The sequence below is a fragment of the Ceratina calcarata genome, unplaced genomic scaffold, assembly GCF_001652005.2.
Source record: "Ceratina calcarata isolate Rehan_Ccalc_2016 unplaced genomic scaffold, ASM165200v1 scaffold79.2, whole genome shotgun sequence".
Lineage (NCBI taxonomy): Eukaryota > Metazoa > Arthropoda > Insecta > Hymenoptera > Apidae > Ceratina > Ceratina calcarata.
Window position 1 is genome coordinate 2,603 of NW_017179212.1, and position 16,206 is coordinate 18,808.

The following is a 16,206-nucleotide window of genomic DNA, read 5'->3' on the forward strand; positions in this document are numbered from 1 at the left end:
TAAATAATGATAACAATCGAGGCACCATTTACTGTTAAATGAAATAACTTTTTTTATATCTAACACACGTTCAATTTTCTCTTATGTACAAACCGCATCATAAAACTAATACCTATGGCAAATTTTGAATTGTAATAATGATGAATAGACTGCAGATTTTTGTGAAAAATAAAACTTTTATTTCAGTTAAAGAAATGCATCGCAGTTTCATTTACATGCATTCTAACTATTTATATACCGTATATTTTTATACATTATATGCAATCTTTATATGGATGTAATGCACAGTATTTTTGTAAATCAATAAAATCTGCAGTCTAATGACGAGAGATTAAAATTTCTTCCTTACGTGTAACGAGGTGGTTGTACTTTGATTCGTTGCTTTTGGGTACGTGGCGATCGGGAGGTCACACGAAACTCGAGGGGCAAGTCGTAGCAACGGCAAACACAGCAGCTCGGGAATTTGAACCAATCGCTGAAAATACCGCGACACTCGTTGTTGGGATCGTAAGCCAGTAACCGATGAAGCCTGTACTGCTGCTCGCATCTGCATCCGTCTCGGCAATACATCTGTTTGTTCTCGTGTCTTTCAACAAATCGAATGATAATCAATATTTATAGAGTGCAATTAAATTTGTTCCAGATAATCTTATCCCATTTTATGGTACATACTGGCATTTCAATTCTATGAATAATTTATTCTGAGACATTATACGAATTTATTATTATATTTTATTTAAAGACATGCTTGCTAAATTTTCTCATGTATGAAATAATAAGAGTTATGAATTGAATAATAAGAGTTGTGAATATGCATCAATACTTACGTGCATTTTTCCCAGTGAACGTATTGCTCGAAAGGATATAGGTTCAAAAGCGCTAGTACTTCGCCCCTTGTATTGTTCGCCCAAAAAGGCGCAACCACTTCCTCTTTCACGGGGCAAGCATTCCTACAATTATTTTAATCGTGTACAGAAAATCATTTGAATAAAACAACTGAGACGTTGTCTAATTAGATTTCAGTTACTGTGTTACTTGTATCTTATTTAATGAAATAAATACTCTCCATTGGTTTCTATTATGTTTTCATCTAATCAGGAAATAGTAAATTAATAACGCAATCGCGACAACGCCTACTTTCAAGCTCGTTACCGCGTTAATCGGTAATCCCGTTAAATGGTATCAACACGGATACGCGCACAATGAAATGAACGTAACCAGTTATCTCGCCCCCATGCGTTGAACAAAAGTGAAACATCCTCGCGGAAATCTGACTGCAAATAAACCGAGAGAACACTTACACTCCTCGTAGCTTGAGAACCGGTTGTTCCTGTTGGTCCTTCGCGGCTACGTCCTGGTACAGCTGGCCCTCCATCGTCGACGCTTCCGGCTTGTTGGCCGGTCGATATTCCGGCCGCGGCCTGAACTCCTGCTGCTCGTCCAAACTGGACGACGGCGCCGCCTCGTCCTCCTGCGCCGTCGTTTCTTTCGGCGTGGCAAACAGGTCCTCGAGCTCGTCCGGTAGTTCAGTGGTCTCCGACAAATTCACAGTCGTCGTCTCGTCCGAAGTTGCCTCGGAGACTTCGACGACCTCCGCGGTATCCTCCACCGTCTCGTCGATTCTGTCTATCTGCTCGGAGATCTCGTTGATGCTGAAGTTCTGTTCCCTCACCGCGTAAGAACTCGTCACCGTAGGCGATATCGTTATCTCTTCGATCGAGTCATCCTTCTCGATCGTATTATTCGTCGAGCTACTCGTCGAGCTTGCTGACGATTTTGTAGTCGAGGCAACTGGTGTCGATGGTGTCGTCGGTGACGACGTTTCCTTGATAGAAGATACGGTGGTGGTGGAAGACGAGGTGGTCGTCGCTGTGGCCGTCGTTGCGGAAGTCGAGGTGGTGGTCCTTTCGGTCGGTCGGAAATGGGGCCTCGTGTACTCGCTCAATTTTGGGAATTTATTTATCCGTTTCGCAGCGTTATCGTTGAAGCTACGACCCTCGTACTCGTTCCCGCTGGTCTTCAGACTGTCTTCCTCCAAGTACTCGTAATCGTGCGTGTATTGATATTTCCTGCGATCATTTATTTCCAAGTGAACATTTTGTTGATTGAATATTTTCTATGCCAGTTAGATTATTGAAGTATTAGTTGGCATAGAAAATATGTAGAATTTAATGGATAATAAAAATTGTTTTATAACGTGATTTATTTATGTACTGTGGATGCTTACCTGTGATCATCTGAGTAATGATGGTAATAATCGTCATATTTCAATTCAACCTCGTTCTTCTCAAATTCAGCTCTTAACACGTTAATATGCCTTTCATCGCCATACATGCGTCTCATTAATCCTTGATTCTCGTGCACGAAACGACGGACCGCATGCCTGAAATGAATTATTCAATGACTTTCGAAACAGTATTTTTCACTAATTAATTTGATTAATAATCAAGACCGACAGTTTTATCTATTATTTTATTTATCCGGCTGTTCTATTTCGTTTTGGAACAGCAAACGCGTTATCGAGAGTAAAAGCACTTCCTCGCACTCTCGCAATTCGGTCACGTACCATTTTAACAACTTAAAACTCAGGCTGGTTATGAGAACGTTTCAGCAGTGAAACTCTCAGAACGTTTCTGCTCACGTTCGGTTTATTCGCTTTCTATTACTAATGAATTCATTATGATTTAAAAAAAAGAGCATTGGGTCAGAATTTATGATTCTGGATGTTCAAGATTTCATGAAGAACTTGAATACTCCAAATTGTTTAATTTTATATTTCACATTAATAAATAATGCAACTAGACTTTAGAATCATTGAATAATAAATTTATTCACTTTCCTATATCTGTTAACTGTCAATCTTTCTGTCATTATCATTACATATTTTATTCTCAACTGGTTAAACTGTATTCAATAAAAACACCATTAAATCGACTTACCAAGGGTAGGAGTTGCCTGCGATGGTGCACCAATTTTGCCTTCGAAAATCGCAGGGTAGATTTTCCATCCGCGCGCGACCGGAACGAGAATACGGTTTACTGCAAGCCGAGGACGCGTCGTATCCGAAGGTGCTTGGTCCACCACCTCCTTGACATGTTACAAGCTGATATGTGATCACCTGCACGAAAATCTTAGCATCACTCGTGCGATTCATAATACAGAAGAAGAAAGTGCTTAAATACAGTTTTAACGATTACAGTAGGTCACCCATGCACTGTAATAAATTCAAGACAGAGCTGGTTCTCCAGCAGCAGTCGTGCTCAGAACTTTAAACAGAACTAAATCATAGACAGACCTGTCTATCAAGTTCCTCTGTATAAAAATATTACGAAAGCGATGCGAATTGAGTTTTACAATGAAAAACAAGAATGAAGGGATTCGAACTTTTATGCACAGGAGACAAATTTAAACGAAAACTGGAGAACAACTTCGAGGAGCTCACCTGGAGAACGAGATGCACGATCACGTTCATAACTCGCGTTTGGCGTTGGATTCAGATGTTTGGACCTTGGCAAGGATCGTTTTGGTCCGAGGGTCGGTCGGCAGCTACCAGAGTCTGCGATGTCGTTTTCACTGACAGGCGGTTCGCCGGCGTAAAAAGGACGAAGAGGACGTTCCGCGGGCTACATGACAGCACCTCCGCGCGCGAGGAGGACGCTTTCATTACTGGCCTGTGTGTATAATCAATCGGCGTCGCGTGCGACGACCAGCCCGGTAAAAGTGTATACGTACTTACGTACTGTACGTATGTACTCGCGCATACGTACGGCAGCGGCCAACACAAAACGCAGCGGGGTGCGCTGTTTGTGCGAGTGCGATCACGTTCGACGCTCGCTTGACCGAGAACCCGACCGAGAAAGAGGAAGAGATGAAAGGAGGAAGGAACGGGGCAGAGAGAGCGCGCGCTGGGCCCCGAAGAGTAGGTCACCAAGAGTGGGTACCGTTACATTTCGGCCCATTGATGTGTGTCACGGGGCTTCGCAGTGACGTAGCAAGGGCCTTCCGAGTCGCCGCCGCGACCGGCGAACTCTTCTTCGTCGCTTCTGTCAATTAAGAGAAAGGCGAACCGACACACACTTGTCAAACGCTCCTCTGTCTGTACCAGGGATGAGGAACCTCTCCTCCGTCGGGAGCCGTAGTCACCCCGCCATTGACTCGAGTTGATAAGAAACGACGAACCTCGTGCATTTAAAATAAAATACGAAATTGAATCCTAGTTATCCCGGGAATCGGTGGGAGTCAGTAGCGGTCATCAAACAGCTCTCGCGAATTCAGCTTTTTCTTTTCCTCTTCCTCCTTAAGCAATTTGCGCGAGATCGCGGACGCGTCGCTGTATCCTTTCTCTTTAGCATCGTGTTTTGATACGCTTCTTGTTTGAGGAAAGTCTCTCGAACGTGACCTCGCATCTCTCTCGCTGCTCGAGTTTCTAATTTCGGGACTCCCACGATTCCTCTTCATTCAATAATATATAATAAATAGTATTTTCCGAATTGACGTTACAAGCATTTTATTTCTTTCACAGTCAATCATTTAATAATGATATTTTAAAACAGATTATTGACTCACGTGGATGTGTATTTAAATCGAGATGTAACAGACCGGAAAAGAATCCAATAAATTGTTTATGCTCTACATATGAATGACAGAAGCAAAACGAGAATCAAATCTCATACTTGGTATCTTTATTTTTAAATCCTATATAAATTTTTACTTGTGCGGTTCCTTATATCTGATTATTGTTACTAGAACGTTCAGTAATACTGAATCCAATTAAAATGAATCGATGCAATTGATGAACTGATTTATTTACTATACAAGAGTTTACGTGTGGGCAAAAACGTCTGGTTTGTTTCTGATAAACGTGGATGCTTCCATCGAAACTTCCTGCGTGTTCCACTGACCTCGAAACCACTGTCACTTGGAATCTCTTTCACTGAATTTTCTTGCTTTTTTTTACGATGCAGACTACTGCGCATCTCAAGTCGCGATAAAAGATGCAACGCTTTCATTAACACTTGTAAATATAGTGACTCATGCAATTTATCAATTGTACACTTCAAATTAATTCGCTAATTGCTTTCTAGTAGATCCAATGGAAATTATATTTATGAAAATTAAATCGATAGTTTCATAATTATAATTATGACAATTAAATCGATAGTTTTATAATTTATTTTATCTCTTTGTAATTTTGTATTATTATCATTAAGGTGTTATAAAAATTATTCAATCTCGATCTTCTCATTATGTTCTCACATATATTAATTTTGTACAAATTAAAATTGCTAGACATATCTCGGAGAATTTGCATCTTTCTTAAATTTCCTGCAGTTCAATTATTTTCCCTGTTATTTCCTCCTGTTCGAGCCACCATTTCGAACGTGACGATGACTTAGGAGCAACTAGGTAGGTAATAGCATTATAGTTTGCCATTCCGTTACATGGATAGCATTGGATTATTGGAGCATCGTTTCGCCCGATTACTAGTTGGCAAAATACCAGTTTGCCACGGTAGTCGGTGAACGTAAACGCAAGATACTGGTTCTCGTATCTTGACCTAAGTTGAAGCAGGAAAGAAAGCTGTGAGAAAGGCAGCATTGAAAACTAACAAAAAAGATCGGAAGGGTTTGTTAACAAAAAATTTATATACTTCTAATATTTTTTTCTTAACTGTCTCACATTTGTCTTGTATTTATTAATGTATAATTCATAGTAATGTAAATTGTTTAAAGTAAATACAAGCGGATCTTCTCACTTACCTTGCGTACATAAAATTTGAATTGAATGTAAATGCAAATCACAAGGGGTTGGTTTAAATCGTTTTATTTATTGGCGAACATCATTACCACTGATTTTTGAAGTTGACAGTCGTGCATTAGAAAAGAAAAAATAGAATGCGAATACTTCTACACCAGTCATAAGAAACATATATATTTTCGCGTCGTAGTGTTTCGGAGAATAATAGTATCCGCAGTTCTGTTAGATAGATTTGGGCGATTACAATATTAAATACAAAATATATATTTATAGCAGTAATATTTTATCTCTCTTTCTCGCTCGCACGCACACTCACTTCTCGCTCTCTCGCTCTCGTAATATAATATAACACATATCTCTTTGTAATATAGATAATCTTTTCTTTGATTTTGCAAGGCCAGCATAGAAATCACACTAGAGAATGGTAAACTTAGTCTTCTTCTTTTATTCATTTACTTAATTTTTTTCCCCTTCTAAAGTTTAGACGAAAAAACGCTCTTATCAAATGACCCATCATCACTTAAACGCGTGTTTAACGTTATTTACAGTTAATTCCAAGCCTTCCCGTCAATTTATAATACGCAGTAATGAGAATTTTTTAATACCTGCGTAGCTCAGTGTCCCGCAGCGTTAAATTTCACTATCGTTTCGACTGCGTATGTATGTGCGTGCTCTGTTCAAATCAATCGGTTTGTTAAAACAGTAACTTTAATGTTCAACGTAATCGTAGTGTACGATCTTCAATTAACAAATTCGAACGTATCCCAATCAGCCATTTTACGTTTTAAAACAATTCTATGAAAAACGCCTCCGTTAATTGTATAAAATGTAAACTGTGTATGTTCATATTTTACGACGATCGAAAATAGCTTTACTCCGAGGTTTGCGCGCGTTCTATTTTCTCAGCCGGCGTTACAAAGATCATTATTCGAAATCAGTTCACCGATTTAAACTCTGAATAAATTTCAGTTCACTCGGGAGATTTTTTTTGTGCCAAACAATGCGACCGAACGAATTTTTATCTTGTTGCGCGAACGACAGAAACCAATAAAATATTGTGTACACTTCGAGACGACGTTGTATAGGCAGTGATAATCGTAATACGTCTGCAAAGTAGTTGTAAATACATACAAAGTTCCCCGTTTCAAATCCAGAAGAAAGAATTGTACTTGTAGAAAAAACGTCCGCTCGAGGAAAGTATACATGTACATGCTATTTTATAATACGCAGGCTCATGTTCCTTCCGAGGCAAATATCGTGTATGAAAAGGAATGTAGAAAAACTAAGAGAAGTAGATTTTATTACGATAAACTTTGGTATTATATATGAGTGAACATTCTCGTGTCCCTCTGCCTGTTTCCGTTTCTCCAACATCTCCGATCTTTCCGCTGTGCAGAAAGATATCAGATTATTTACAAAAAGAAGAAAATGACAACGTAACGAGATTAATAATAATAATAATTATAATTATAATGCGAATAGTCGTATTAATAATAGCAGTTATAGTAAAACGTATTAATACCGTTGGTCAAAATGTAGTGAAAGGAAGGGCGTGCGGAACTAAGCGAAAAACGAAGTGTACTTAGTTTAATTTTTGTGTAGTTAGTGAACGATGAACGATAATACGTGTCCTACTTGTATATTACTGACATCGATACGCTGCGTGCTGCTGTTAAATAATTTGGTGCAGTTAAATCATCGATTTACTATCGAACCGCGGCTTCAGGAGGAGAACCTAATCTTAGTCTCTAAATTGGCTAACGAGATATCGGAAGATTAGCTAACGAGGTGTTCTCACGTTTCCTAACATCGTTTCTCTGACTAATACTAAAAAACTAGTAATGGTATTTTCATTTCGGTAGATTCACCGCCGACGAATACTGTAACTAACGATACATATCCTTGTTTCAATGTGAGACGTCAGAAATATATATCGGATAAAACACATATTTTCTATATAGCCCATAAGATCTCTGTAGCCCGTTCAGTCGTTTCACACTATTCTCTTATGGGACAATGCGCGCAGTCGCTTCTCGCTTGAAAACAACACGAGAATTTACAACCGCTTTATTTAATGTTTATATATATTTAGTTCTCGACTTTTTTTTATGAACATTCAATTATTACAGATAAAATATGTTTATATTAATTTCTGTGTATTTACTCTCGGTCTCGGAAACGCTAAGTCTAAAGGCCATTTTACATTTTTTTTTTATTCTAATGTATATCTTCCCTATTATACTGACAAGACGTACCTACTGTTTTTTTTTTTCTTTTTTAAACATTCCTATTCGTATATTCGCGAGTGGTTTACGCTCGTGTGATTATTTATTTGTAACTGTATTGACTATTGGAGATTAACTTATGCCTATCAATAAATTAATCGATAAATAATGATGGTTATTAGCGAAACAAATATCTATATGTAACAATTAGCGTCTACGTTGCGAATATCTCTCGAAAGACGCGTCTGCCACGTTTCATCGTGCAGCGGAAAAACAATATCTCTAAAACGACCACCTTTTCACTGACCCTTTTTCTCTTATAGTATAATACACAGCGTTTGTACCGTAATTTCTATCTAAAAGAAGTTCGACCACAGTTAAAAATAAATGAACATAAAGCAGCTTGCCAATTGCAAGATTGAAAACTTCTCTCTGCAAACTACTACTTCTCCGGATAGATTTTCACTCTTTTGTTTTCTTTTCTTTAAAAGATTCCCGAGAGAGCAAGGTACATACAGAGTTCTCGACTACTGCGCCTAACTAACGCTCGTTAAAATCTAGTAATTGCAACGGGAAATTGTCCACCGATCCAAGGTATATCAAGCACATCCGCAACAAACTCTTTAAACGGTAGACGTTTGCTGATTATTGTTATCCAACGGTATACTCGTTTTACATTCCTTCAGCATGGCTCGTAATCGAAGGATCTCCTTCGAGGCGGCTGCGAGATCCGATTGCAGTTGCAATTCCTTTTCTCGCAACCGTTTTATGTCATGTTGACAGGTCTGAAACAGAAAAGTTTTGTTATTTAAAACACGTATTCAGCAATGCTTTAAACGTTACAATAAGAAAGTACAAAATTCTGTACTTACGACGTTCTGCCTGAGTAGATCCAGTTTGTCGCACTTGAGCCTGGTGACTTCCATTCTCAGATTCTCGTTCTCCAGAACGCTATCCTTGGTGGTACACCTGGCGGTGTCGTGAGTCTCGGCTGAACTCATCGACTCGAGGCCAGTGTCGCTGTCCGGATACACAGCCTGGTCCAACTCCAGTTCGCTGTTCAACGAGCTGTCGTCGCTCTCGGAGATGACTCGTTGAGTGGTCTCCGTCTTTTCCGTCGTTCTCTCCTGTTTCCGCAAATTCTCGTGAGTCAGTCTTTGAACAGAGGACACGGAGGTCTTCTCCACCAACGTCGTCGTGGTGTCGTTATTGCTGGCAGAAACCGAGGTGGCGGACTCCCTGCGATCGACCTCGTCTTGTTGCAAAGTGGCTAAACTGCTATCTTGATTGTCTGTGTTCGATAAGCTACTGTCTTGGCTTCCCAAGCTGGGGCTACCGCGCTCCGAGTCCCTTCTCAGAGTCAAATCCGGCGAGCCCAAGGGACTCGACGGCTCTACCGAACGTTTGCTGTTGATCTTCGTAGTCGATTGTCGATTGCTCGGCGGGCTCGGCTCCGACTGACCCTTCTTTGACAACTGTTGCGGCACGCTCTCCGTCGAGGCGTTCCTGACGCGAGATATCAACGCCTTGCGAACAGTATCGATGAACCTGGAGCCGCTTCCGCCGCTGCCGGACCCGGAAGCATCGCTCGCCGTTGGACTCACCGGGCAGTTCCCGCTGAACGCTAATCCGGTACCACCCAAACCGATCGCACCGCCCAAGAACTCAGCGGTTTTCGTTTGCAGCTCCTCCGTCAGAGACTCCAACAGAGCTGACCTCGTCCTCAACTGTTCGCAAAATCATCAAATCGTTTAAATTTTTACAACATAATAAAAATATATTTCAGTTCATTGAGTGACATTTTTAAATGTGAGATTATATGAAAATCATCAAGTTGAAACTGCGAATTGATTCTTTAAATATAATTAGATAGAATCGTACGACAATAATATTCACCTCGAGTTTCGAAAATTTCTCAGCTTTGTAAGCTGCGTTCTCGGCGTTCACCAATTTCGTTAAAAGGAATTCCTTGAATTCGACTCCTCGCAAAAATACAGCGGGCGTTGGCATAGTTGGGCCAAACCAAGGAACATCGTTCCGTGCCGTTACACTGACCTTGTACCTACATATAGAACATATCATTGAATACCTACAAATAACTTTTCAAAGAACTAACATACAAATGACATTATTTCTGTCCGCTTTAATAAAGATTTTTATTTATAATAAAGAAACTCCAAAAATAGTTTATAAATTATACAACGAATTCTGACTCTGTTTTCTTAAGTCAGTACTTTAATAAAGTCTATTAGAAATTTTAGGGACTCGAAAATGTTTGTTCGACTTGAAAACGTGTTATTCCTCTAGCAAAGCAACGCGATACCATTCCACGAACCATTTTCGTCGAATGTTTGCGCGAAGTTAGGAATAGCGATTTCGTAACCAACGGATCTTATACGACTTTACTACAGGGAAACGGTGCATATGTACAGGAATCTAAGAATATGTACCTCGCGTTAGGAGTGCAGGGGTCGACGACTTGCACGACGATGAACGCGTGCAAGAAGTGGCTGGCGATCATATCTGGACTAAAGGGAGTTGGCTCCTCTTGGAATATTATCGCCACGATGTCGTTCCCGATGTGTCTCTTGCGTTGCAATTGCTGAGAGTCACCGGGGCTGTACGGCAGAAGCGAGGCGACATGGAAGAGCACTTCTCGACCCCTGAATAACTCGTACACCGCGGTATCACCCGTCTGACCGTGTCGGGTGTCCAGACCGCCGCGGTACCTGCGTGGACATTGACAATCAAATTTGAATGTCGCGTGACACCGCATTTTATCGTCGCCGCAGTTTCAATGCATTCCCGATAACAGAATGAAAATCTGCGTCAGTTATCTCTCGGTATAAAATTGTCACGGAATTCGCAGGTGTCACGTTTTTAAAAAATCGAATAAATCCTTGACAATATGAAATGAACGTTACTAATCATATTTTTAACAACATGCAAAATTTTTAATTCTTCAACAGCGTGAATCTTAATATTAATAGTCGATTGACACGAAACAGTTTTAATTATAATTTGACGATCGTATTAATTTGAAACTGTATGATATCTAAATATGATACCAACCCCTTGTGATCTTTCAAGTCAATCTTCTGACCTAGTAGGTCGAGAAATTCCTGGAAGGCCGGCGTGATTTGCCTATTCCCAAAGAGCTGTTCCTCGGTGATTTGACCGGAGCGTTGATGAAGAACGCCGAATTTAAACCTGGAGACAAGGGCGTGTTCGTCGTATCGTGCGATCAGAGTACCGGCACCAGAGCAGACCACGGGCATCAGCGTGCTAACATTTAAAGATTCGTTGATCGCCTGTAATGAAAGAAGTCTATGCATTAGGTGGATGTATAATTCATTCATGAAGAATTGATAATTTAAACATAAATTAAACGATGTCGATAAGCTATCGCAATAATAAAATCTATTTTGCCTTCGACGCTTGATGTATTCATAATATAATTATTGTGAAATTTCAATACGAAATTTTCCGCTATTAGTAGTGGAGACAATTCAAAAATTCCTTGAACTTATTTTCGCCGATATTGGCACTAATCCAAATGCCAGGCACATTCCTTTCAAATTGTTATTGGGCTATTCGTTGCAGGCAATATCTTTTTATCGTTATCGCGTCATTATACAAATGTCGTATTCCTCCTCTCTTTTTTTAGTTAAATGGAATAATATTGTTACGTAAAATGTTTACTATTGAACATATCAACTGAGAGTACTCGTTTCGTCAAGGTCAGCGTCGTAAACAAAATAATTTAAAAAAGATAGCTAAAGCTTGTAACTGAAAACAGTTAAACAGTTAAACTCATTAGAAATTTCGTTGAAGATATAACGAGTTTGTATTATGTAACAGGGAAAAAAATTTACTATCACAATTTCATGAGGCAAGAAATCTACTATACGTAAAAATTTACCTCGACTTGAAATTGTCATTAGAAGTAGATGTTAACAATTCAGTTATTGCTTTCTTACGACTTCCCACCGGACCGTGCTTCTCATAGCAATAATTTAATAGCAATTAACCATTATGAAGCGCCCGCTCAATAAAGTCTAACGAGGAGAAACAGCGGCGGTGAGAAACTCAAGGGAGAGAAACTCTGAACGCGACGCTTTCACCGAACCGCGCCGCGACGAGACAAAGGGGAGTACTTGAACTTCCACGGATCCGTGAAAGAAAAAAAAGGACACTTCACCTTGACCATTTTCGCCGGCGACGGATTCGGGCCGAGGTTCGTGGCCGGTACCAATTCGTGGGTGGAACCTGCCCGCAATCGCAGCAGCACCCTCCAGTGCTCCTGTCCAGCGACAGTCTCGGCCTTCACCGAGACGAGGACCGGTCCATTCTCACCATCCCTTCCTACCAAGTTCACGTGTTCCTGTAAAAAGAAAGACCATTCAAGCTTCCACATTCAAATATATCAAATTATTGCATGATTTATTGAATGCAAATTTTATTATCTATAGAAATGTTCATATTTCAATTTTAATAAAGCTCAGTTTTCCATAACACGGAAATAATGCTTTTAATTTCTATTGCTTCTAAGAAAGACAATGCATAATACCTATTATACTTAATAGTTTGATTATGGAGATTGTAAATTCGTTAAAATGAAATGCTTTCTATAAATGAAAGATTTATTAGCTCCAACAAGTAATCCTGTTTTTCATTCGTTTTAGAAAGTGATTCATGTATCACTGTAACACGATTAAATGTGGGATAAAATGTATTGCCTGATGTATTATCCACGGCACGAAGGTTTTGCGTTACACAATACGCGGTACGGGGTGGCATGTTTCGGTGTGTCATTATCGTACATTAAGGTACCGCGTTACGTTATATATTACGGCACTCGGTACACGCCTATTAAAGTAACGTATCACCATAATGTACCGCAAAATGATGGAACCCAATACCAGAGCCAAACAGGTTTACGCGTCAACCTGATAATCTAAACTTATTAACGAATCGCTGTGATGCAGATACGTTATTGATTTATCACTTACAATTATTGTATTACGTTGCATGCGATTGTATAATAATAATTTGCGAATTACATTTATATTTGATAAAATTTCTGTTTAGCAATTGCAAAATAATAGATAATATACAGCAAATGAAGTTCATCTGATCTCTCTATACGGAAATATAATACATATACAAATGCATTTAATTTAAATTTGTAGACAGTGACTCGTCTCTGGATTTCTCACACGGAGGGTGTAAAAATTCTGTTGCCTTTGTGTTTCTTTAAATGAGACGCGATATATGTATAATTGTTTCCGCGACGATTACTCAAAATCTCATGGGAGATCTAACGTTCCAGAGTATGAGATAAACCAGTTGCAAAGGGAAATCACCGGATAGATAATATTCCGACTGCAGATGCATTTCCAAATGAGGACATCAATATGTATTAACTCTTTCCTTCGGTTCATTATAGTAATGCGTTAAAAGTTATGAAATACGGCGAATGTTTAATTCGATTCACGCTCGATCGATGAATCATGTATTAATGAAATTTATTTCGATAACTAGTTTCACCAGTTTTTATGTTTTCATTCGAAGCACATGTTATCTCTCGGGGGCGAAGTAATAAAATTCTTATTATCAATAAAATATGTTTCCGGCTCTGTGAAGCGTTTCCATCGTACGCGAACGCATTGTGCGTGCATGTACACCTTCGCAACGAGAACAGGATGCGTGCACGCATGCACGCACAATGAGCCCACAAATCTGCACGGTGACGCAGGCATCAAGGAATTTTCATTGCACATACGAAATGAGAAAAACTTAAGAGGTTCAATCTGGTTGTTAGAGAGAATCCCAAATAGAGAATTGAAGAACGACAGATCTCTCATGTCAAAACCGCTTTGTTTCCTCCTCAAAAATATGACACACGTCAAAGTTTTTAAACAGAGAAAATCCAACTGTGAAACATTCCACGGAAAAAAAATATTGTGACAGAGTTGAATAACGACGTTATTTTTAAACCGTGATCATATCGACACGATATTACATTTCCTCGTTTATCTAATTAAATGTATTTAATCAAATCCAGACGGCATCCGCCTGCGTGTTTTATTTTTAGCAATTCGTTTATTAAGCTCGCCGAGGACAGTCCGGTGTCAAAGGAGACGTGAATAAGTACGGAGTGGTAATAATCAATGGTCCAGCGAATCCAGTTTCGTTCAATCTCCGAAGTAGCACCTCGCTTCCTATAAATAAAACTTAATTTCCTCACTTGTTCCTCTTCTATCCATGCGACTTGTTTCTTTGCAGACAATTGAGAATAGCACAAAGCTGTGTTCTTCTCTTTCATTAAATCATGCGACGTAAACGAGAAACATGATTAATGAAAATTAAATTGTCGTCAGGACGTTTCATTCAGGAAATAGAAACCAACAATGTTATATTACAATCGACAGAAAAATGATTTATCAGGCCATATAATAAAAAAGTGGATCTAAAAAATATTTGTATACCATGATTGATACCATTCTCTTATCGTTCGATTGTTAATTGGTCATCCTGATAGGCACACAGGCTATTTATTACTGACATGCAACCACTCAGCCTGAACACATACATAAGAAACGATCCTCTCTAGGCTTTCACTCTCGCACGTTGCTTTCCGATTGACCAAACTATGATTATCGTCCGCTATTGACATATTTACGACGATACTCCCAACGTTTCTCTACCAGTTATCGAGGCGCAGATAAAAAAGGATAAGTAATTGGAGAAAGCCTTGACAAAAGTGATCCCCAGGCCCTTTTTTGTAATATTCTTCGTTCTCGTGCTAACAATGCGGGAAATAGTGATAGATAATTGTATCTGATAAGTTTTGAATTTATCAGTCACATTCATATATGAAATCGAACATGCGTGTTACATGCAAAATACATGTGGGCGTTGATTTATGGGAAAAATGTACACGGAGCGACTCGTATAATTTAGATCAAATATTTCATATCGTAATTGGCCGAGGAAATGAGAATATTAATTTTCTATTTAACGACACGTGTCAAATATGAATTCTGATAATTCGCAATACGTGAATTTATTAAATAATAATTTCTATCAGTGTGTGATTCTTCATGAAAACTCGTTTGTCATTGAAGTTATTGACACGATGATTTAATGTTTCAGGTCTGCAGCAATTATCGGAACTTCCGTCAGATTTTTCATTTGGCAAAAGCCATACTCCGAAACTTGCAATTAGAATTGTTCGAAAACTTTTGTCGTAAAAATAACAAGAAAGATAATCAAAACGAAGTTCGAAGTGGGTAGGATAGGATAAGATATAGTGGAAGTTTCTTCTTATATGTATAGGCATTGCTCCGTGGACTATGAGAACGTTCCCACTCCCACGCCCGAAGTGCTCTTTTCCTTTTTCCTGCGCCTCCTCGCATCTTCTCTATCCACCGTCGCGGTTCTTACGTGTGTGGAACATTCAACAGCACGTACAGGGTGCTTACAAAGTAAAACTCATTTTTTTCCAAAAAAAAATCATACAATTCATGATATTACAATTTTTAATAAAAGACGAACTTTTTTAAGTCAAAGAGCATTGTGTACCTTCGTAAGAATTTATAGATGTAAATAAAGAAAAATAGGATTTAATTAAAAGCCAAATTTATACATCATGTTACTATTTTCATAAAATTATGACTTCTTTACCTCCCGTAATCTACTTAAATTATACTTAAATTGTCTAACGAGATAAGCTAAGTAGGAATTTGTTATAATATTTAAATCATGGGAACGTATAATAAATCATTAAAAAAAATGATACCATTAGCTATATTATGATAACCATTTACTTTGTAATCACCCTATATCAAGAGGCATCACAGCGCGCGCGGCATGCACAGTGTTTTACATGCGCATATCTTGTGCATGAATCGCGCAATTAAGAGAGAAATTAGTTTCCTGCATATTTCTTGAAATAGAGTATCAGTATTGAAGTTCTATAGACACGAGCATTTAGTTCAAACGATATTTAGCGATTCACAGCCACAGGAAGCAGTGGGATGTAATTTCACTACACTAAAATTATTCTGAGGATGATTAATAATTAAAAATTCAGGTAAGCGTCAAGGAAATTGGAGGAAAGAGATCTAATTTAACGTTGCTTATAAAATAGAATAAATTGAAGAGTCTCCGATTTTATTATTTAGAATTATTGCAAAAAATGTGGTCTTCATTGAAAATG

At 38.8% G+C, this 16,206-nt stretch overlaps 2 protein-coding genes across 14 annotated transcripts in view; both read right to left on the minus strand.

The window, feature by feature from the left end:
• Positions 1 to 7: 7 nt before the first annotated feature.
• On the minus strand, positions 8 to 3,776 carry spz4 (Spaetzle domain-containing protein 4). 2 transcript variants are annotated; one of them, XM_018034488.2, is made up of 6 exons: positions 3,443 to 3,776; positions 2,940 to 3,118; positions 2,228 to 2,383; positions 1,302 to 2,069; positions 828 to 950; positions 8 to 586 (listed from the first exon to the last, which is right to left on the minus strand). In XM_018034488.2, exons 1-6 carry the CDS (start codon positions 3,470 to 3,472, stop codon positions 346 to 348), a joined length of 1,497 nt encoding a protein of 498 aa, XP_017889977.1. In that variant the 5' UTR covers positions 3,473 to 3,776; the 3' UTR covers positions 8 to 345. The 2 variants fall into 2 exon arrangements, with proteins under 2 accessions (XP_017889977.1, XP_026674243.1); XM_026818442.1 differs by lacking the exons at positions 2,940 to 3,118; positions 3,443 to 3,776 and adding an exon at positions 2,457 to 2,584.
• A 2,031-nt stretch (positions 3,777 to 5,807) lies between these two features.
• The window catches only part of LOC108630922 (rap1 GTPase-activating protein 1), a 134,134-nt gene continuing 123,735 nt past the window's right edge, over positions 5,808 to 16,206 (minus strand). For all 12 annotated transcript variants that reach the window (XM_018034508.2, XM_018034515.2, XM_026818454.1 and 9 more), the window contains 6 exons: positions 12,184 to 12,366; positions 11,055 to 11,293; positions 10,433 to 10,711; positions 9,879 to 10,044; positions 8,855 to 9,709; positions 5,808 to 8,767 (listed from right to left, as the gene is read on the minus strand). In XM_018034508.2, coding sequence (XP_017889997.1) covers positions 8,606 to 8,767; positions 8,855 to 9,709; positions 9,879 to 10,044; positions 10,433 to 10,711; positions 11,055 to 11,293; positions 12,184 to 12,366 — 1,884 coding nt within the window. In that variant the 3' untranslated portion in view covers positions 5,808 to 8,605. The remainder of the gene's footprint in view (positions 8,768 to 8,854; positions 9,710 to 9,878; positions 10,045 to 10,432; positions 10,712 to 11,054; positions 11,294 to 12,183; positions 12,367 to 16,206) is intronic.